Below are 22699 nucleotides of genomic sequence, written 5' to 3'. Positions count from 1 at the left end.
AGAAGGATTTACCCCCTTAATGACCAGACCATGTTTTGCAATACGGCACTGAGTCCCTTTAACTGACAATTGAGCGGTCTTGCGATGTTGTAACAAAATTTGCATCCTTTTTTCCCACAAAAAGAGCTTTATTTTGGTGGTATTTGATCACCTCTGCGTTTTTAGATGTTTGCGCTTTAAACCAAAAAAAAAAAAACGAAAAGTTTGAAAAAAAATCTTATTTTTTACTTTTTAAATAAATTTTCCAAAAAAAAAAAATCTATTTCTTCATCAGTTTAGGCCAATATGTATTCTTCTACATATTTTTGGTAAAAAAAAAAAAATCACAATAAGTGTATATTGATTGGTTTGCGCATCTACAAAATAGGGGATATATTTATGGCATTTTTTTTTTTACTGGTAACGGCGGTGACCAACAATTTTTAGTGTGACTACGACATTGCGGCGCAATGACACTTTTGGGACCATTGACATTTATACAGCGATCAGAGCTTAAAATAGCCACTGATTACTGTATAAATGTCACTGACAGGGAAAGGGTTAACACCAAGGGGCGATCAAGGGGTTAAATGTGTTCCCTGGGAGGTGTTTCTGAATGTGGGGGGAGGGGACTGACTGGGAGTACAGAGAGATCGCTGTTCCTAATCACTAGAAACAGCAGATCTCTTTCTACTTCCCTGACAGAATGGGGATCTGTTTGTAACATTGACAGATCCCTGTTTTGGCTCTCTGAGGAGCGATCACGAGTCACCAGCGTCAACATCGCGGCCGCCGGCCACGCGCACCGACTTCAGCGGCACTCACGTACCCCCTGGAGCCCTTAACCTCCCTGGCGGTATGATTCTGTCTGAAAAAACATGCTGAAAGCGGTACAATTATTTGCAAGGAAATTTGGCGTTTTATACTGTAGGCCTGTGATTTTTAGGAATAACTCACTTAAATCTGACCAAACAAGAATCTAATAGGCATCCCGGGTATGACATTTTTTTAAAAACAAAATTTTAAATTATAATATAATAAATAATTATAAATAATTATAGCAAGTAATAATATAATTAAAATAAAAAATATTCAATAATGTAATCAACTCAAAATCACTGAAATTTGCTCAGTTGCAGAATTGTTGCTGTCATTATTTTTTTTTTTTTATGACGAATTTCCCCGCAAATCGCTATCGCACAATTCTGCAAGTGATTATAATTTATTATCGCTGTTTTCTAGCTGATCTAAAACCATTTTTGACATAAAAAGACACTTTTGGTTGCTATGGACAATCTACAGTTTTCAGGCAGAAAAAAATGTTTTTATTATATAAAATGACATGCATGACACTGGGCAGACCACTAGGGACAAGGGGGGTGTTTTTTTTTTGCATACAGTACTGTAATCTATAAGATTACAGTATACTGTATGCAATGTGTTTGTTTACTTTTTTGAATTTGGCGCCGATCTCCGCTCCCGTGCGTCGTAACGTCGCAGGGAACGGAGATCGGCGGCACAGGAGGACGCTGTGTGAATCGAGCGAGGTCCCGCTCACTCACACAGCGTGGTGACATCGCTGGATCCAGGGAGAAGGTAAGCCAGCGCACGCTGCAGGCTCTGCATGTCTACCCCGAGCGTGACTCGGGGTTACCGATCGTAACATGAAAAACCAACCCCGAGTCACGCTCGGGGATACCGCCAGGGGGGTTAAAGCAGCCAACGTACACCTACGGCTGGTCGGCAATAGTGTTGCTCACGAATATTCGCATTGCGAATATTCGACTCGAATATAGCATATTCGAGAAATCGCGCTATATTTCGAATTTCGCGGTGAATATTCGCAATTCCGAATATTCGCATTTTTTCAATTTGATTTTTAAAACAGATCACATCCTATCGACGTCTAAAAGCATTGCTGGTATGATTAGAGACCCTGGGCCGAGTAGCTAAGCTGAGGCGATCCTTTTATGTTGCCAAATTGAAAAAAAAAATTGCGATTTTTCGCTATTGCGAATGCGAAAATGATTGCAAATTTTCGATAACTGTGTTAGGAGAACTCTGATTGTCTCTGATGCAAAAGGGGGGGGCTTTGTGTATGTGTATGTTATGAATATTTGTATGTTTGATATTATTATTTTTTGTAAGAAGGAAAAAATTGCGCATACCTTAAAAAAGGGGAGAATACAGCAGCAACTCAAAAATGTTATACAACATAAATTAATACAAGACAGAAAATGGAGTCGCTCTACAAGAATAAAAAATATGTCTAGTGACAAGACATGTGGGCAAATTATAAAATAAGCAAGCGCAAATAACTTGTGAAATACACAGTGAAACAAATATATAAAGAAATATAGTCCCAATAATAGAAAAATAATCTTTCATAAAAATGTCTTTGATATGTGAAGTGAAAAAAAGTCCAAAGCATGCAGCATGAACGTGTTCAATCTTCAAGGTGTTTGATTGACAAACGGCTGTGACAGATGGATAGAGTAAAGAATCACCACCAATGCAAAACACTTTTTATTTTCTATTGTAAAATATCAAGAATATTCTGAGCCAATCAGAGTGCTCCTTCCGCATTTGCCGAATATTCGCAATTATTTTGTATTGTAAAATATCAAGAATATTCTGAGCCAATCAGAGTGCTCCTTCCGCATTTGCCGAATATTCGCAATTATTTAGTATTGTAAAATATCAAGAATATTCTGAGCCAATCAGAGTGCTCCTTCTGCATTTGCCGAATATTCGCAATTATTTTGTATTGTAAAATATCAAGAATATTCTGAGCCAATCAGAGTGCTCCTTCCGCATTTGCCGAATATTCGCAATTATTTTGTATTGTAAAATATCACGAATATTCTGAGCCAATCAGAGTGCTCCTACAGCATTTGTCGAAATTGCGCAATAAATATCGCATTCGCATGTTGCGATATTTCGATAAAATATCACGAATATTCTGAGCCAATCAGAGCGCTCCTCCAGCATTTGTCGAAATTGCGCAATAAATATCGCATTCGCATGTTGCGATATTTCGATAAAATATTACGAATATTCTGAGCCAATCAGAGCGCTCCTCCAGCATTTCTCGAAATTGCGCAATAAATATCGCATTCGCATGTTGCGATATTTCGATAAAATATCACGAATATTCTGAGCCAATCAGAGCGCTCCTACCGCAGTTATCAAAAAATCGCAATTATTTTCGCATTCGCAATAGCGAAAAATCGCAATCATTTACTTTCGATAAAATATCACGAATATTCGAATTTAGCGAATATATCTCGAATATTCGAATATATATTCGAGATATATCGCGAAATCGAATATGGCATATTCTGCTCAACACTAGTCGGCAAGCGGTTGATTGAACAAGCTGAAGTTAGAAGCTGATTGGTTACTATGCACAAGAGAAAAATATAAATTGCGCTACCTTAACCACCCTTCTTGACAAACGCAGACGTATGCAAGTGGGTTATCTCTAGTGATATATGTGAAAGCTGGCTGCTATATCAAAAATTACCTATGATGACCACTGGGGTGCAACATGCAGCCACCTCAAAATCCCTCAGCAATCATAGTGATGGTGATTTTAAAGAAAACAAAAACAAATGACACTTAGATCAAAAACCATCAACTAAATATGAATTTTGGCTTTGAATGGGTTAATAAACAGTCCGAAATGTTGACAGTAGAGAGTCCATAAACAGCAGATAAGATGTCAAACACCCGTGCATCTGTGCCACATTACAGATTAGTTGTAAACGTGTCCAAAAGAAGAGAGTGACATGTCCTCCACCAGACTTATAGTTTGGCTTTTTACCGAATTCCCACAATCCCTTATGACATGGGATCAAAAACTGCATATAATAGGTCCCAATCTCATAGTTTCAGATATGCAGTCCTAATGGATCTCGTTTCCAAAGAAATTTCAGCAGTATCAATGCCCACCATGTAAGAAACAGTGACAGCTCCACATAGTGCATTAAATGTGTAGAAATGTATTTAAAAAGTTAAAATTGCACTTACAGTTATGCAGTTTAAAATTCGCCTTGAATTTAATGTGCTGGCCGGTACACAAAACTCTCAGGCCTCGTACACACGTCCGAGAAACTCGACGTGCAAAACACATCGTTTTGCTCGTCGAGTTCCTTGTGAAGCCGCCGAGGATCTCGCCGAGCCAAATTTTCCCATTGCCGACAAGGAAATAGAGAACATGTTTATATGATAATAAATATAATACATTTTTAGCGAACACATAAATTAAAAAATGTTTTTTTATCTGCTTAGAGCTCAGATTTTAATTTGTGAAGATTAATTCTTTGTAGAAAAAAGGGGTGGAGATAAGGGCCGTCTAATGTGAGCCACCCTCACTGCGCGTAGCTGGAGAATAAATGTGAACACTAGTGATATTTATAAAATAAATGAATAAATTAATAAATATGCAAGAGCTGCTGCTTTAAAAATTATAGAATCCAAAATAGTTAATATGCAAATACAGTGATACCTATTATAAATAAGGTGCCAAATGTGATATTAAACAGCGCTCAAAAAAATATGTGAAAATGTAAATATCAACAAATATAATATTGGTACAGTGACATAGTGAAAAATAAATAAATAATCCACCCTCTAAGTGAGTCAATATATAAGTGTCCAAAAATCCGTGCAAAAATCGCATCAAAAAATACCAGGTTGGCAAATAAAGTCCATGAACTGTCTAAGTGAACAAAAAAATATATATAAATAGTTCATAAATGGAGAGCAAAGGAAAAGAAAAATCCTTCCCGATCTTCAATAAGTGCTTTCACCACACCACAGTGACTGCGTGCTTCCACCACCCATCAGAAATGCAAACTCACCGCAACAAATGGCCTGACACTTTCGTGTTTAGGCACACAGGCTTGTTAACTGACCCCCTCAGTTTAGTTGATAGAACTCCTTCTTTTCATATAGAGTGGAGCATTCAGTTAAACAGATGGAGATCCGAAGCAAAAAGAAAACTCCAAGATAACAGCCATATGCAAATAAGAAAAAGAGAGCACAATAGTGTGATACTGTAACACAACTTTTAATAACACACTACAAATCTCCCAAAGAATGCACTCACAAAGGTAACTCTTGTTACAAGCAGTGTATAAATCCAAAAACTGACACGGTGTAAAACAAAAAATAAAGATATCCTCCAGGTGAACTAGTGGTCACAGCGGACCAACGAATAGCCCAAGTGTTACTCACAGCCCTTGTGCAGGTGTACTGGAGCTGCTGCTTAGGTAATTGAGCTGGTGGCAGATTAGACCATTCCACGTTCAAGCTTAGAAAGTTAGGTGTGCGGTTGTGACTTCAGTAATCACTCCCCGACATGTTTCATCGAAATGATTTCTTCATGAAGAAATCATTTCGATGAAACATGTCGGGGAGTGATTACTGAAGTCACAACCGCACACCTAACTTTCTAAGCTTGAACGTGGAATGGTCTAATCTGCCACCAGCTCAATTACCTAAGCAGCAGCTCCAGTACACCTGCACAAGGGCTGTGAGTAACACTTGGGCTATTCGTTGGTCCGCTGTGACCACTAGTTCACCTGGAGGATATCTTTATTTTTTGTTTTACACCGTGTCAGTTTTTGGATTTATACACTGCTTGTAACAAGAGTTACCTTTGTGAGTGCATTCTTTGGGAGATTTGTAGTGTGTTATTAAAAGTTGTGTTACAGTATCACACTATTGTGCTCTCTTTTTCTTATTTGCATATGGCTGTTATCTTGGAGTTTTCTTTTTGCTTCGGATCTCCATCTGTTTAACTGAATGCTCCACTCTATATGAAAAGAAGGAGTTCTATCAACTAAACTGAGGGGGTCAGTTAACAAGCCTGTGTGCCTAAACACGAAAGTGTCAGGCCATTTGTTGCGGTGAGTTTGCATTTCTGATGGGTGGTGGAAGCACGCAGTCACTGTGGTGTGGTGAAAGCACTTATTGAAGATCGGGAAGGATTTTTTCTTTTCCTTTGCTCTCCATTTATGAACTATTTATATATATTTTTTTGTTCACTTAGACAGTTCATGGACTTTATTTGCCAACCTGGTATTTTTTGATGCGATTTTTGCACGGATTTTTGGACACTTATATATTGACTCACTTAGAGGGTGGATTATTTATTTATTTTTCACTATGTCACTGTACCAATATTATATTTGTTGATATTTACATTTTCACATATTTTTTTGAGCGCTGTTTAATATCACATTTGGCACCTTATTTAAGATTAATTCTTTAAAATAATTTTTTACCCTATACAGTATGTTACTAGTATAGTCAGCCAGTTGTTTGCATGTTTTTTTCAGTTTTTCAGATGACCCCGTACTAATGGATTTTGAAGTTTACTATTTTGGCAGTGCTGATGACCTGGTAGCTCCAGTGCTGCACCTGCATACACCGAGCGGTGCTGAGAAGTACAGTTTTGCACTGAAGCAATGCCCAGAGCTATGATGGAGCCAGTCACCCCTTTCCGAAGAAGTTAATTAACTGTTTTATGTATCGTCCCAGAGAAAGGAAAATATAATAATGTTTTCTGTATAATTAGTCCTGCGTACGTGTCCTTGCCAAGTATCTTCGCTAGTTTGTGTTTTCTGAACACCGGCAATGGTGCTATGAGACTGCTGATCACTGCTAGGAGCCTGCTTTAAAAAGTGAATTAGCTGAGGCAGTTAACTTTGCCTTTAATAGTCTAGCATTCTGAAGAAGAAAGTCAATATACACCCCTGAGCTTACTCAATAACAAAGTACAAGGAGCAATATTAAACAGAAACTGTTGCGCTAAAAATCCCTAAATAACATAGAAAGTCCAAACTGTACTGAAACAGTCCAAGTGACAAAAATAGAAAGCAAAACAATGTGATGTTTAATTCAAGCGCTTGTAAGTAGATAATCCAAAAACATCCTCCACCATTAGGGATGAGCCAAACACCCCCCGGTTCGGTTGCCAGCAGATTGCGAACAGGCAAAAAATTTGTTCGAACACCGTTAAAGTCTATGGGACACGAATATGAAAAATCAAATCATATGAATATGATTATCTACTTACAAGCGCTTGAATCAAACATCACATTGTTTTGCGTTCTATTTTTGTCACTTGGACTGTTTCAGTACAGTTTGGACTTTCTATGTTATTTAGGGATTTTTAGCGCAACAGTTTCTGTTTAATATTGCTCCTTGTACTTTGTTATTGAGTAAGCTCAGGGGTGCATATTGACTTTCTTCTTCAGAATGCTAGACTATTAAAGGCAAAGTTAACTGCCTCAGCTAATTCACTTTTTAAAGCAGGCTCCTAGCAGTGATCAGCAGTCTCATAGCACCATTGCCGGTGTTCAGAAAACACAAACTAGCGAAGATAGACTTTTTCAAAGGGTGTTGCGCGGCTTTTTGAATTTTCCGCAAACAACCTAAATTGTTCACTGTTCGGCGAACAGGCGAACAGGCAATGTTCGAGTCTAACTCATGTTCGACCTGAACAGATAGCCCATCCCTATCCACCATGTCACCTCACCAACATTCAGAAAAAAAGGTGTTTTTATTTTTGCAAACATTATGGTATGGGAATGTCTGGAGTCTCTATTTAGGACTGCAACCCAGTAGGTTACAGTTTCCAGGTAAGTGTGATTTAAAGCTTTTAGTTCTCGATGGCTGGTCTGTCCTGCAATGTCTAAAGCTGGCCACACACTGTTAGAACTTTAACCATGGGTGGCCCTGGCGGGAATGCCCGGGTGGAAAAGCTTTGAAAAATTGAAGGAGTCAGCAGAAAACTGGTTGCCGTTTATGTATTCTGACAGCCAGCTGCCAGCTTATCCTACCTCTGGGGTTCCCCGCTAGCTTCCCAGGGTAGGGGACTTACAGTATACACTTATGTAAAATGCTTATTGCTGTCCTTGCCCACATTGGGGATATATCATGTTTTTTCAATTCCTATGACAGCAGGACAAGAATTAGGTAGAGGGGTTGTAACCTGGACAGAGACAGACATAGACAGTGATACTGTTCTTATAGAAGGTCTAACATTTTCCCATTTCAATAAAAAAAAAGTCAGAAAGTGGAGGTGAGTTTCCTTAGCAAGAATACAGACAGTATTAAAGTACCCTGAACTAAAGTTTTGATTGGGCTTGGGCTTTACCGGGCTACTTTTCATTAAAATGTTAGACTCATGTTTTAGAGTGGTTCTCCAGACAATTTTTTATTGAAGTCCTATTTGAAGTTAACACCTTTTTGGGAAAAGATTCCAGCCTTATCATCTCCTTCCTATAAATAACATTGGCAAGAGGCGGGTAAAACACTGGTCAGGTGGTAATTTTAATTTAAAGCATTCATGATTGTACAGAAATCAAGTTTTTATAAAGAAATACATACTTGGAATCTGCTGAATCTTGTGCACCACCACAAAGGCGTCTGACAGTCCCACTTTCACAGGGTGATTGGTAGAGCTTATCTCCATTACCGGTACCGGGATCTGCAAGACAAAGTTGCATTTATGTTACAAAGTGCGGCTCTGGTGACTAGGATAACGGCTCATGATAATAGACATCAGTACAGTACAGTATCATCATAATCATTCTGCTTTATTGAAGGCACTCATGCATCTGGAAAACAGACAAATCAGATATTGTGTAGTCTTTTCTCCGGGTCTCTGTTTTAATTGTCTGCACCCATTCATCTTGGTGAATAACTACTGCTCTCTACACACTGGCAAATTCCTATCACACATCTCCTATGTCAAATAGTTTCTCACTGCACTCTGTATTTTAGAATCTGTCTTTCGAATAGTTCTGTTTTGGATCCACTGTGTCTAAAGCCTAGTACACACGGTTCAATGAAAACTGGCCGACTTTTGGCTCTTGTGTAGGGCAGCTTTGTGCACTGTTTCAAATGATTTGGTGGAGGGGGGATTATGGTGTGGGGTTGTTTTTCATGGGTTGGGCTTGGCCCCTTAGTTTCACTGAAGAGAACTCTTAAGGTGTCAGCATACCAAGACATTTTGGACAATTTCATGCTCCCAACTTTGTGGGGACAGTTTGGGAATGGCCCCTTCCTGTTCCAACATGACTGCGCACCAGTGCACAAAGCAAGGTCCATAGACATGGATGAGCGAGTTTGGGCTAGAGAAACTTCACAAAGTCCTGACCTCAACCCGATAGAACACCTTTGGGATGAATTAGAGCGGAGACTGCAAGCCAAGCCTCCTTGTTCAACACTAGTGCCTGAACTCACAAATGCACTTCTGGAAGAATGGTCAAACTTTCCCATAGACACACTCCTAAACCTTGTGGAGAAGCAGCAAACTGATGATCTATTTTCAATGTTACTCTACTCTCGCCTGTTAACATGCCTATTTGCCCACTTGTTACCATATGAGCACTACAGCACGACTGATTGACTACTTGTACCACATCTCCCTATCCAAGTCTAAGATGTGTTAAACAGTGGATTGCAAGAGTCTGATACCAGGTCATTTTTCACATGCTTATTCTGTTTACATTTACAAAATATATTTAACCACTTGCTTAATGGGCACATATCCCCCCTTCCTGCCCAGGCTAAATTTCAGCTTTCGACACTGCGTCGCTTTAACTGACAATTGCGCGGTCGTGCGACTTGGCTACCAAACAAAATTGACGTCCTTCTTTCCCCACAGATAGAGCTTTCTTTTGGTGGTATTTGATCACCTCTGCAGTTTTTATTTTTTGCGCTTTAAACAAAAAAAGAGCGACAATTTTGAAAAAAACACAATATTTTTTACTTTTTGCTATAATAAATATCCCAATTTCTTTTATATTTTTTTCTCAGTTTAGGCCGATACGTATTCTTGTACAAATTTATGGTAAAAAAACATCGCAATAAGCATATAGTGATTGGTTTGCGCAAAAGTTATAGCGCCTACAAAATAGGGGACAGAATTTTGCTATTTTTATTATTATTTTTTTTACTAGTAATGGCGGAGATCTGCGATTTTTATTGTGACACTTTTGACACATTTTTGGGACCATTTACATTTATACAGCGATAAATATGCACTGCTTACTGTATAAATGTGACTGGAAGGGAAGGGGTTAACACTAGGAGGCGAGGAAGGGATTAAATGTGTTCTCTACTAGTGACTCTAACTGTGGGTGGAGGGGACTGACTGGGGGAGGTGACTGATCTGTGTCCCTATGTACAAGGGACACAGTATCGGTCTCCTCTCCCTGACAGGACGTGGATCTCTGTGTTTACACACATAAATCCATGTCCTTGGCTGTGTAACGGCCGATCGCAGGTAGCTGGCCGACATTGCGGCCGCCAGGCATGCGCATCGGCACCTCAGTGACGCGCCGGGCATGCGCGGCCGGAGGAGCTAAGGAGGTCCGAGGATGTCAATAGACGTCCTCCCGGCATTGTAGAGCCACCTTGTGGCCGTCATTTTACAATGGCCGGGCTCCAAGTAGTTAATAATGCTGTATTAATAAATCTATAGATTCAATAATCTGTGTTCTATATCTTCCTAGAATTCAGCTTTAACCCCTTCACACGGACATCACACAAACATGCAACCCCACTGGACTGGCCTTTTTTCTGTGGGCCGCATATTTGCATACCTCCCTTTGTGCTGGTCACCTGATCACTGCGATTGCCTCTGACTATCACAGTAATCAGTCAATGTGGAGCCCGCACCCATGTTTTCTTTTTCTGTGAATGAAGGAGACGTATACATTTTATCTCTCTCTGCCCTTGCACAGAAAATAAAATTAATTAATTAATAATAATAATAATAAATACGAAACAATACCTAGATCAAGGTTCAATCTAGGTCAGTGCCCGAATTTGTGTTTGGGTCAAGGTCAGGGTCAGTATTTTTTTTTTGGGGGGGGGGGGGGCAAAATGTTATTATTATTTTTTTATTATTATTAGTATCAGTGTCAGGTAGCGTCAGTGTCAGTGTGTTTTAGGTTGAATAAAAAAAAAGCAAAATGCACACTATTGTTTCTGGGTTGTACTACGGGTGCATACAACACCTAACAAATACATATGTGGTATGAATGCAATCGTTAGGAGCAGGAGAATTTATTTTGGGTTGTTCTTTGGTGGTAGGTTATGGTAGTACTAAGAGATATACAGCTAAATGAAAACATAATTTCTTTTTTTTTTACTATTTTGAGCCACTTTTTCTTTGATAATAAAAAAATCAGGAGATATCCATTACCATTTACCACCAAATGAACCGATTAAATGTACAGTTTTACAAACAGATGTCAAAGTCACAAAATTGGGCTTAGGAATTTAGATTTGTTTTAAGGCCCGTACACATGATCCAATTTTACGACAATAAATTGTCTGATGGACGCGTTGTGCCGGATAATCCGACCGTGTGTATGCTCCATTGTTGCCGGAATTAACAACAACAAATGTGGTCTGTTCATGCTCACCAACTGTCTGACAATAAATCTGTTATGTCGCATTATCCGATCATGTGTACACAAATCCTTCCAACTAAAATCCAAAGTACAAACACGCATTCTCAGAACCAATGTTAAACATCAGACAACAATAGCAGAAGTTGCCCAAAGGGTGGCGGTTAAGAGCCGAAAAACCACGTGGTTTGGTGTATGTTGGCTGAAAATGTCCTGCCGTGTGTATGCAGAACAAGTTCACAGACAACACCCTTCGAACAAAAATCCACTGAAAAGTCTGATGGAAGTCCGATCGTGTGTATGTGGCTTTAGGTGCAAAGGGGTTAAATACATTTTAACTTGCATATTTTTTATTTCATTTTGTGTTTCCCTCTGGTATTCTCCTTTAATGCAGGTCCTCTCTGACAATCACATGAGCCTTATTTGAGACTCACAAATTCTTATTTTTGCATATTCTAGATAATAAAGATTTTTCATGTTGTGTATTTGATTGTTATACTCATTTATGAAGAGCAATACAAAGAAAGCATAAGCACCCCCATTTATACTGACTAATAAAGAATACAAATAGAGTTAAAAGAAGAAGAAGAAAAGGATAAAGCAAATTTGTTGGAGAATTCTTATTCAAATTTCCATGTATAAGTAGCAATCTTGTTTTCTGACCTTGAAAGAATTGCATTTGAAGTTAAATGACTACTTAATAGATTCAGAGGAAAAAAGAATGACTCAATTAATACATATCACACAGCCTCTGAGCACTCATAGTCACTTTCTGTTCTTAGATAGATAAATTAACTTTTAATTAAAAAGCAAAATAAAAGAACAAAACAGAGTCTCTCCTAATCTGTTTATTTTGTATCCAGAAGATTTTAAAAAAACTTTAAGGAAAAAACATTATTTGCTGTTTCTCAGGGAAATGATATACCAACAGATATACGGACTTTTTAACAAGTCTTTTTGACCCCAGATCTCTCATTTATCTTTAAAAGTAAAATAATAATAAAAAAATAATAATAATTTTGACTTCAAGAAAAAAAAAGGTTGATGGCAGAGAACCGGAAGTGACGTCAGAAGTCGCTCCGCTTCTCCAAGGGCATAGAGGCAAGTGCGGACCAGATCACTTCTGGGTTTACCAACAGCCCCAGTAAACCCAGAAGACACCAGGAAGGGGAGTAGACTTCTCTTGCTGCCTATATAAGTGATCTTGCAGTGAATCCCCTGCTGGGACCACTTTTATCGGAAAGCCGGTTAAGGCAGCTAGCCATCAAATTAATGAAGTACATTTACAGTTAGGCGGTCGGCAAGTGGAAGGAATTATTAACCTCTCCCCACTCACATTTTGCATATAATAGCATTAATATATCTCCTACTTGCAATATGAGAAATACAATATATATATATTGTTTATATATAGTTTATACTTTATATAGTTTACAATATAGTATACATTTATCTGGAATATAATAAATGTCATACCTAAAGCTCAGTTTTGTGTATTTATTATATTCTGTATACATACATTATATTGTCAAAATTATTGGGACACCTGCCTTTACACGCACATGAACTATAATAACATCCCAGTCTTAATCCGTAGAGTTCAATATTGAGTTGGCACACCCGTTGCTGCTATTCCAGCTTCAACTCTTCTGGGAAGGCTGTCCACAAAGTTTAGGAGTGTGTCTATGGGAATATTTGGAAGGATCCATCTTCACCTGCTCTTTTTCTTGGTTCAGAATCTTCAGACTTCTTGATTGCCCAGGCCAGGATGATGTATGGGCATGGAGGTTATTTTGTACTTGCCATAGGTGTGCGCAGCCTATTGCATTAGGGTGTGCACCAAAGCTCAATCACACATGCCTTTCTCTGCAGACTCAGCTGCACTGGACAGTGGATGGATGGCGAGTCTGTGCTGAGTGGCTCCTGTTCATTCACAAACTGAAGAATAGTAAAAACAGTTCGTTATGCTTCAGTTATGATTGAACACAGTGAGTGAGTGTGTTCACTGTGTTCATTTAGAAAAGAAAGGGGCTGGTAAATTACATATTGATTAGCCCCTTCCCCCACTCTCCATCCTGATTAACCCTCCCCCTTGAAAGGGGAGAAAGGATAGAAGCCAGCAGCAATGCAGTGTGGGAGCGCAACATGGGGGAAGCCCGGACAGTAGGAGGCATTGGCACCACACAGAGTGATTAGGGTGTGCCCAGGCACACCTGGCATACCTCATGCGCATGCCTATTATCCTTGCACAGACTCACGCTGAGAATGTATACTTAGCTGGCATGCCAGCATTTTTTACTAATCCAACTTCACTTCCGCTTTAAGTCTTGTATGATGGCTATTCTTTCACACCTTCTTTCCCTTCATTCTAGTAAATAATACCAATTCCTCATGCTGAAGGAGTTAATGGACGCTTGAATTTATGCCATCATTACATTCGTTTTCCATGTGATATTTTATTTATTTTTTGTCCTTAGATAGGACGCACTGACATGTACTGCAGGAGAGTGTCCTTGTAGCTGACAATTAAAATTAATACATGTGGTCCTATTTATTCAAAACACATATTGTTTAACATCCATTATGTTAATGAATATTTCTGTTTTAATGAACATGCACGTTCAATGACTGAACAAACTAGGGAACAGTCCTATGGTTTGCAGCTGTAATCACTCTAAACATTAGATATTACAATTTAAACAATTTTAACCAATATCCTAACTGGGCTTCCAATAAAAATAGACTAACTTTTTATTAACTCAAGCATGGCTTTGGGGGAGTTTCAAGCTAAAGAAAGCCTGTCAGGTGTTTTTAGAGCCTTGCATTAGAAGACAGTACACTCTTATTAAAGGAAATGCATCATTTTTCTAAGGCATTTTTACTCAAATAATTAATTCAACAATATGATCAAACAGGTTATCACAATGACATTTAGCTTCATGCTGATGATATTTTGATTTCAGTGAAGTGTCTATTGAGAAGAGGAAATTGAGCTTTTGTCAGGTGAATATAAAGTAATACTTTTGACTTAGTTAACTTATCTATTATTTATTTAGTATCTATAATAATCATTGTTATTTTAAACAATAAGAGACAATCATGACTGCAAATGACAGGTATTATGTAATGCCATCCATTTTTATAGGATTATCGGTTCAAACCCCAATTAAAGTGCTAGTTGTGCAGAGCTTGCATGTACTCCTCATGCTTGTCTGGATTTCCTTTGAGTACTCTAGTTTCCTCCTACGCTCCAAAGACATGCTGGTAGATTAATCTTGCATAAAAATGGTATAGCGCCAAAAATAACTGTGATAACGTATAGATATATATCATAAACTTATTGTGAGAAGTCCATTAAAATTAGTAAAATCTAATAAGTAAAATTCCAAAAAAAGTCAAAAAAATGCTAATAATGAATAATGCAGTCCAAACGCATATAGAAGTGAAGAGAAGTGATTCTGATGCAACCACTCCAGTGAATACGAATATATTGTGTCCATATGACTGAACCACCACCATCAAGTGAATTGCAAACTCACCAGAACATAATATGGCTGCCGTGAGAGCAGTATGTGCGCCTTACAGAATACATGGAGTCCAGCTATGAATAAAAGAAGCTCACCCGGAGCCCAGATAGATTTTCCATAGTGTAGTATGTTTAATGTTCCAAAAAGTATAAAAAAAAAATAAGATAAAAGTCACTCACATGAAAAGCCGCTGGCGACCCGGAATCGCACAGCGGCAAGACGTCAGCACCAAATCTCCTACCCAACACGTTTCTTCAAATAGGATGTTATCAAGGGGTCATTTGGGGGCAAGGATTTATGTAAATGCATAACATACAGTATGTAGCACTGCATACATTTTCAGAACTGCAAATAATGAGAAAATAAGGTTTTCAACAGTGAATGTCTATTCATTGTATACTAAGAAAATTATTAAGGGATAATTTACTATAAAAAATAGCATGGAAAAACAAAAACAATTGAAAATCAAGCTTAATATGCCATACCACATAAAATCTGCATCTTGACCTAAACAGCAAATTATATTACAGTGCAGCCACACAATATATAACGGAGCAGCTTAACCCCCAATTTCCTTATGTACAGTATATTTCCTACATAACTATCTACTACCAGTTTCTGTCTACTAGGGTCAGTAGTCAGCGGATCCCACCATCTGCTGCGCCTACTACGCAGACTCACGCCCTTTATCCCGAAAGAGGACATTGCAGTTGTGGTGGGAACAATCATCAATTCCAGACTCGACTACGCAAATGCCCTCTATCTAGGACTCCCCAAATACCAAATCACTGCAAGTCATTCAAAATACGGCCGCTTGACTAGTGACTGGGAAAAAAACACGGGAATCAATCTCACCTTCACTGAGATCCCTTCATTGGTTACCAGTAAAAGACAGAATGACTATCAAGGCACTCCGCCTAATACATAAGTGTATTCAAGGCAACGCCCCCCAATATCTATGCAAAAAAATAAAAGCCCATAACCCCAATCGCGTTCTGCGATCCTCCAATCAAAACCTACTCCAGATACCCAAAGCCAGATACAAGTCCAAAGGAGATCGAAGATTTGCAGTCCAAGGACCCCGCCTGTGGAATGCACTACCAACCACCATCCGACTGGAGTCAGACCACTTGGCCTTCAGGAGAAAGATTAAAACCCATATCTTCTGAGGTCAAGGGGTCCCTTACCCATGAAATGGATACAGCGCCCAGAGGCGATTTAGTTTGCATGTGTTGCGCTTTACAAGGCTCTCTCTCTCTCTCTGTCATGTTTTTCCCCCATTTTATTTATCCGTCGCCTCCTCCTCACATGTAGACTCTACAAACCCCTTCTAATATCCATCCCCTCATATTCAGCCTTCACACCACCTAAGGTGAAGTCCCCTCATATTTAACCATCATCAGCTTCCCTGATGAATATTCAATCACCTTCAATTCCTTTGCAAAGCTCTCGAAACATGTATCCAGCTAATTCAGCCCCAATAAAAAGCAATATATTGACTGTTATACTACTGTAAACACCAATTTAAATGCCCATTGCCTTGGTGGTCAGTGTGAAAGTACTCTTTACATGTGTGGTCAATATGGAATGCTCTGTTACATTGACGGTCAGAGAAGTAGAGCTCCCTGTTATATTGGTGTTCAGAGAAAAGGTCCCATTAAAATTGTAGTCAGTGCAAATGCCCCCATTATATTATTGGTCATTGTAAATACATCCTTGACAGTAATAGTCTGTGTAAAATACTCCATGACCTTGTTGGACAGTTTTAATTGACACAATACACACTTTTGTGGTCAGTTGGAGAAGGGCCCCCTCTTACATTTGTGATCAGTTCTAGAAGTGCCCCTACACTGGTGGCTAGTTGGAGAAGTGCCCCCAAACATTTGTGGTTAGTGTTTGAAGGGCCACCTTATATTGATTGTTAGTGGGAGAAGTAACAATTAAATTGGTGGTTTGTGGTGTCATTCAGGTAGCTGCAGAGGAAACTTTTTTAGGAGAAATTGGGGTTGATTTACTAAAGGCAAATAGACTGTGCACGTTGCAAAGTGCAGTTGCCCCAGAGCTTAGTAAATGAGATAAAGCTTCACTTTGCAAGGAATACCCAATCACATGCAAAATAAAAAAAACAGCATTTTTGCTTGTACATGATTGGATAATGGAAGTCAGCAGAGCTTCTACTCATTTACTAAGCTCTGATGCAACTGCTCTTGCAGAGTGCAACTGTACATTGCAAAGTGCAGTCTATTTTCCTTTAGTAAATCAACTCCATTATCCCTCAAAATATGCTGATATCAATGGACAGAGCTGCATGTAGAGCAAGTCTAGAGTCCAGAGGCTGGGACTTTCATTTAATTTAAGTGATTTGGTCAATGTCTAACCTCTGTGGTCCTGGGACTCAATATAGGCAAGGGTAGTCCTTGACTGTATTGAGTCCCAGGATCTCAGAGGCCCCTTTCTGAGTTCAGATGACACTTCCACCCATGCCAACTGCATTGACAGCGGTTTTGATATCTGTTACAAATCTAAGCATACAGTCATTTCACACTTGTCAGTTAGTATGGATACTGAAAGGGGTGCTGTAGATCGGGGGTGACAAAAGCAGCTTGACCAAAGTGGGGACACCAATAGAATTATTTTACGGGGATTTCTAGTTACATCAATGCCAGTATGTCTGATGTTCTGGGGTCATTCCATTGTGATGGGGTTAATTACATGTCATTTAAAATACAAAGATTGCAAATGCATCTGAAAAAAAAATCCAATCCAAAGTGAACCTCGAAGCTCTTGGGTCGATTCCGTAATCCCTTATTATAAATATTATTTTGCATTGTGCTCAGCTTAATAAAGGTCATCTGCCATAGGTCTACAGTCAATAAACTATTTTAGCATACATTCAAACAAAGAGGTAGGGGCAAGTTCACCATCTTTGCTTATGTAAAGTGGATTGTGCTGAGTTCTATTTTTTATTTACAGTATATTAGATTTCCTCTTAAAAGCCACAGTGTTTATCATACTCAGATGCTGAAAAGAACATGAGTAGCAGGGTGACCTTGTAACTGTCCTGATGATGAACATCTGCCATCATTCATTCTGTAATTGAAAAATATGACTGTTAGGTTTTAATAGGGACAAAATTAATGAAACTAAAATAAAGGACAGATGTACAAGGAGAATAATATGGAAGACGCCACTGCTGCCTTCTCCATTTGGAGATATTAGTGATTTGGCTGTGATGATGATCCAAAGGCTTTGAGGCACTGACCTGGACCAAATATGTAGACCAGGTATTCTAAATTTACTGCGACTTTCTAATCTGCATGCTTGTTTCAGAACACTTAACTTCCAGTGACTCAGAAACAGTGGCATTCCTTGTATATTTCACAATCGTCAGAATGACCCTCAATATAAGAGGCATTCCCCCTTCCAAAGACCTTCTTCTAGTGGACAGTGAGAATAATTCCACATCCCTCCCACTGACAACCAATGTAATGGAGCATTCTTCCCACTGACCTTCGAGGTAAAGGGGTGGTCAGCTTAAAAATGATGCCTCCTTACATTTATAGTCAGCTGAAGCATGATGGTTTCTTACATTAGTGGTCAGCTGAAGAATGATGCCTCCTTACATTGGTGGTCAGCTGAAAAATGATGCCTCCTTACATTTATGGTCAGCTGAAACATGATGGCTTCTTACATTGGTGGGCAGCTGAAGAATGATGCCACCTTACATTTATGGTCAGCTGAATAATGATGCCTCCTTACATTGGTGATCAACTGAAGAAGGATGCCTCCTTACATTGGTGGTCAGTGGGAAAAATGTCCCCTTTGCAGTAGCAATCAAGTACATGCTATCCATGCACTACACTTTATTTGCAGGTTTCCTTAAATCTTACATTAATATAATTGTGTTGGCATGATATATATTTTAAATACCGTAGTTTAATTTCTACAACTGAATTGGCTTAAACAAAAGAATTTATGGTTAAATCTGATTACACAGGAAATTGAAGGGTTGCCAGCATTTGAGGTAGGGGAACACAGAGGAAGGGCTTTTCAGAAAGAAATGAGCTATATCGTACTTTGGGCATGTACTCCACGAGAGCCTAATGACTCCACTGGAAGCATCAACTGAGCCATGCACCAAACATTAGCTCTCTACTGTCAAATTTTCCTATTACTTTTAGTAACCTTTCATTGAGTATGTAGAAGCATAGATTTCTTTTGGCACTTAAAGCAGGTATTTTTCTTTAGCTGAATTTTGTTCGACTGTATGTGTGTATGTGCAGTACTGTTTCTTTTTCTGTACAGATTTATTACCCTGTTCATTATGTTGATGTTTCTTTTTAAATCAGTAATGCTAACTTTTTTTTACATCGTATAGTTGTGTAAATGGCTATTTCTTGGAAATTGTTATAAACCTTTGTCTAGAAGTAAGTACACAAGTGCACCAGACAGTCTGTCTACTTAAAAGAAAATTATAGAGTCTCTGCAATCTCTAATTACACAAAAGTCTTGCATCATTTTTTTTTTAACATCTCACACTAGTTCACCCCACAGAATCGGTGCTCTTTGACCCAGCATTGGTCCTCCTCCAGGTTGAATGACACCCAGTGTCAACCCAATTCCTGTCAGTCCTGGGTGAGAGATTTGATGGAAAATTAGAAGACATAGAAATGCCTTAGGCCTGGTACACACGAGAGGATTTATCCGCGGATACGGTCCACCGAGGATTTGCGAGGATTTTGATCCGATGGAGTGTACTCACCATCGGATCGAAATCCGGCGACGTGCGCGACGCTGTCATATAAGGAATTCCACACATGCGTCGAATCATTACGACGCATGCGGGGGATTGATTCGGACGGATTGATCCGGTGAGTCTGTACAGACCAGCGGATCAATCCGTTGGGATGGATTCAAGCGGATAGATTTTAAAGCATGTCTTAAAATTTTTATCCACTGGAAATCCATCCCAGGGGATAAAAATCCGCGGAAACAGATCCGCTGGATTGTACACACCAGGGGATCTATCCGCTGGAGCCGGTCCGCGGATCAATTCCAGCGGATGGATCCTCTCATGTGTACGGGGCCTTAGGATTACAAGAGTACCAGGTGGTAAGTGTGGATCTTGCTAAAGTGCAGCCTTCAGAATGCCTGGCTGTAGACAGACGACAATTCAGACAGAACCAAGTAAAGTACCAAATATTAAAGCTTTGCTCCAAGATAAGCAAATCTTGTCTAAATAGAAGAGTCATGTGTATTCTTCCATGAATCTTGGTGGGCTTGGTGCATTTCTTCCAGATCTGTGCAGTAATCCAGTGTGAAACTTTGCCTCTATGCAGGAGCTTCCTGTAACAAAGACTGGTCACAGGGTGACTGGTCTTGTCTCCGCCTGCTGGGCCTCTCCCACAGCTCTGCTATGGTATGTACAGCACAGTGACAATATCATTACTATGTTTGCAAGGAAATAACTGGGCTTGTAAAGGCATTTGGCACACACAAGGAATATTTACAGTATATGTTGCTCCTGAGGAATGTATTCAAATTAACATTTTTGTCCCTGAAGTTAAGCTTTAAAGCAGAGTTTTGGTTTTGTCAGGCGAGTAAACTGTGCAGTTGACTAGGAAATAACAGGATTAGGACAAACAGCAGAAAGATAACCAAATAAATAACCCAATCAAGTCACAACCAAGAGTAACTGAATAGTAGCAATCAGTGGGGAAGTTGCTTTCAAGCCAGTGGCTGGTGATCTGGAATTGGATACTAGAGAATAGCAAAATCATAACCAGAGTAACATATCAGAGTAATCTCAGGAATATTTTAGCAAACCCAAGTAACAGATACCTGATCAGAGCACTATCTGCATGGAGTTTGCATGTTCTCTCTTGTATGGGTTTCCTCCAGGGTTTCAGGTTTCCTCCCACACACAAAAAATATGGCTCCTGTCTAAATTGTCTCTGGTATGTGTATGCATGCATTTAAGATGGGGCCCTTAGATTGTAAGCTTCTTTAGGGCAGGGATTGATGTGAATGTACAGTAAAGCGCTGTGTAAAATTGTTGGTGCTATATGTAGCGGTACCCCATAGGGGCTGCTGATACTTGTGGTCCGTCTCTCACCCTGTACAATGACAGAGTTCTCAGTCACTCTTAGGCAGAAAACCAGTCCTTGCACTTTGGTTTTTGCTTTTATTGGGGAAATTCAACTTGGATGGGGTAAGGGTAAGTATGGGATGCCCACTTGATTGAAGAAAAAAATTAAATTTGGGGCTAAAACTATATACACTCCCTTACTTCAAGCACATTACTTGATTACTGCTTATTCCTTACATCCAGCTCCAGCGCAACATTGGATTACTGTTTATCTCGGACCAGCCAGTACCGTTGGTAGTCCTAGTGCTAGCTGTCCACGTGGCTATTGATCCCAGGACCGCATCTTCAGGCCCTGCCTGCCCTCCTGGCTGCAGCTGCCTCTCTCCACTGCCCCCTACACCAAGGTCTACTCCACTGGCTCTGTGCCCATCACAGACTGCACTCTCCCAGTCCACTCAGGCATGCCTCCCAGTCCTCCTGACTGTGTGAACACTCACCAGCCTTCTTGGCTGCCTCTGTGGAACGCCAGAAGACTTTCCTGGCAGTGTCCTCCTACTGTCACCTCTTGCTCCTCTTGTGCCTCCTGGTCAGGACACCCCTGTGGGTTGTAAGAGGGTCCCATCCCAGGCACCCAAGCCCAGGCCCAAGGTCACAAGATTGAACAGCTCCCTCAAAGGCAATGACAGCCTAACACTTCATCTCCAACTTCCACCCGAACACAACTCCTCCCCAGCTGAGCTGACCCTGAGTATTTGAGGGGGCTGCCCCCTGCCAATCCAAGTTGGAGATTGGTCAGGGCCCTCAGAATACTCCAGGCAGCTCCACCCCTCCGCTCCTCCTTTCTTTCCAGAAGATTATAGCATGTTCTGGAAACAAGTGGGAGATCTCAGTGATGCTGCCTGGGAGCCATCCAGCTCTTCCTGGCTTCCTGCCAACCCAGAATCAAACAGACAGGCTTGGCTACCATCCAAGCCTGCCTAAATTTACCTACTCTAACAAAAATCTATCTGTACACACCTAGCACAACTAGAGGGTGGTACATATATAAATACTTATAATAAATGAAGTTTGCATGATCTAGGAAGGGTCCCAAACTGATGTAAAACTTATACCACTGACACGAGCATAAAGACTGATGACACGATCCTAATGTAAGTGAGGGGAGGCAGCGAGGTGTCAGCAGACTACATGTGGTAAGCAGCTGGACGCAGATCATTAAAAGCTAATTATTATTCCTAGCAGTGGCCTTAGAATAAGTCGAGAAAAGATAGCAATTGACTGACCCTGGACTCTTGAAAGCTTAGCCTTCACCATGATTGGAAAATTCTCATTTCTTTATCCACATTACAGCAAAGGAGACATCCTAATGGTTTAATAATAAGCTAGAAGAAGCCTTCGTACTCGCAAGGTAGTTACTGCAAAAGGTATTTGTATACTTGGTAGATAATGTTTATAATGAGGAGATGTTAAGGGAGCTTGGTTCACATTTACATCAGGTCTCAGCGGAGTCTGAAGAGCTTCCTAAGGCAACAAATAATATCAATCAATGCAAGGCTCATGACCATGTGTCCTAAGCCGCTATGATGAGAAAAAGAGGAACTTTTCATACAAAAATACCTAGGTAAAGGCCCGCCCCCCCGGACACACCTAACTGCACAGTCCTGTAA

General features: G+C 39.8%; 1 protein-coding gene across 1 annotated transcript in view; it reads right to left on the bottom strand.

The window, feature by feature from the left end:
• PLXDC2 (plexin domain containing 2) overlaps positions 1–22699 on the bottom strand; it is a 696254-nt gene that overhangs the window by 167834 nt on the left and 505721 nt on the right. Inside the window, exon 7 of the mRNA XM_040352492.1 lies at positions 8383–8482. Within this exon, the coding sequence (XP_040208426.1) occupies positions 8383–8482 (100 nt within the window). The remainder of the gene's footprint in view (positions 1–8382; positions 8483–22699) is intronic.

Source organism: Rana temporaria, chromosome 5 (assembly GCF_905171775.1).
Source record: "Rana temporaria chromosome 5, aRanTem1.1, whole genome shotgun sequence".
Classification (NCBI taxonomy): domain Eukaryota; kingdom Metazoa; phylum Chordata; class Amphibia; order Anura; family Ranidae; genus Rana; species Rana temporaria.
The sequence above is the reverse complement of the archived record's forward strand: the minus strand, read 5'-3'. Positions and strand labels throughout refer to the sequence as shown.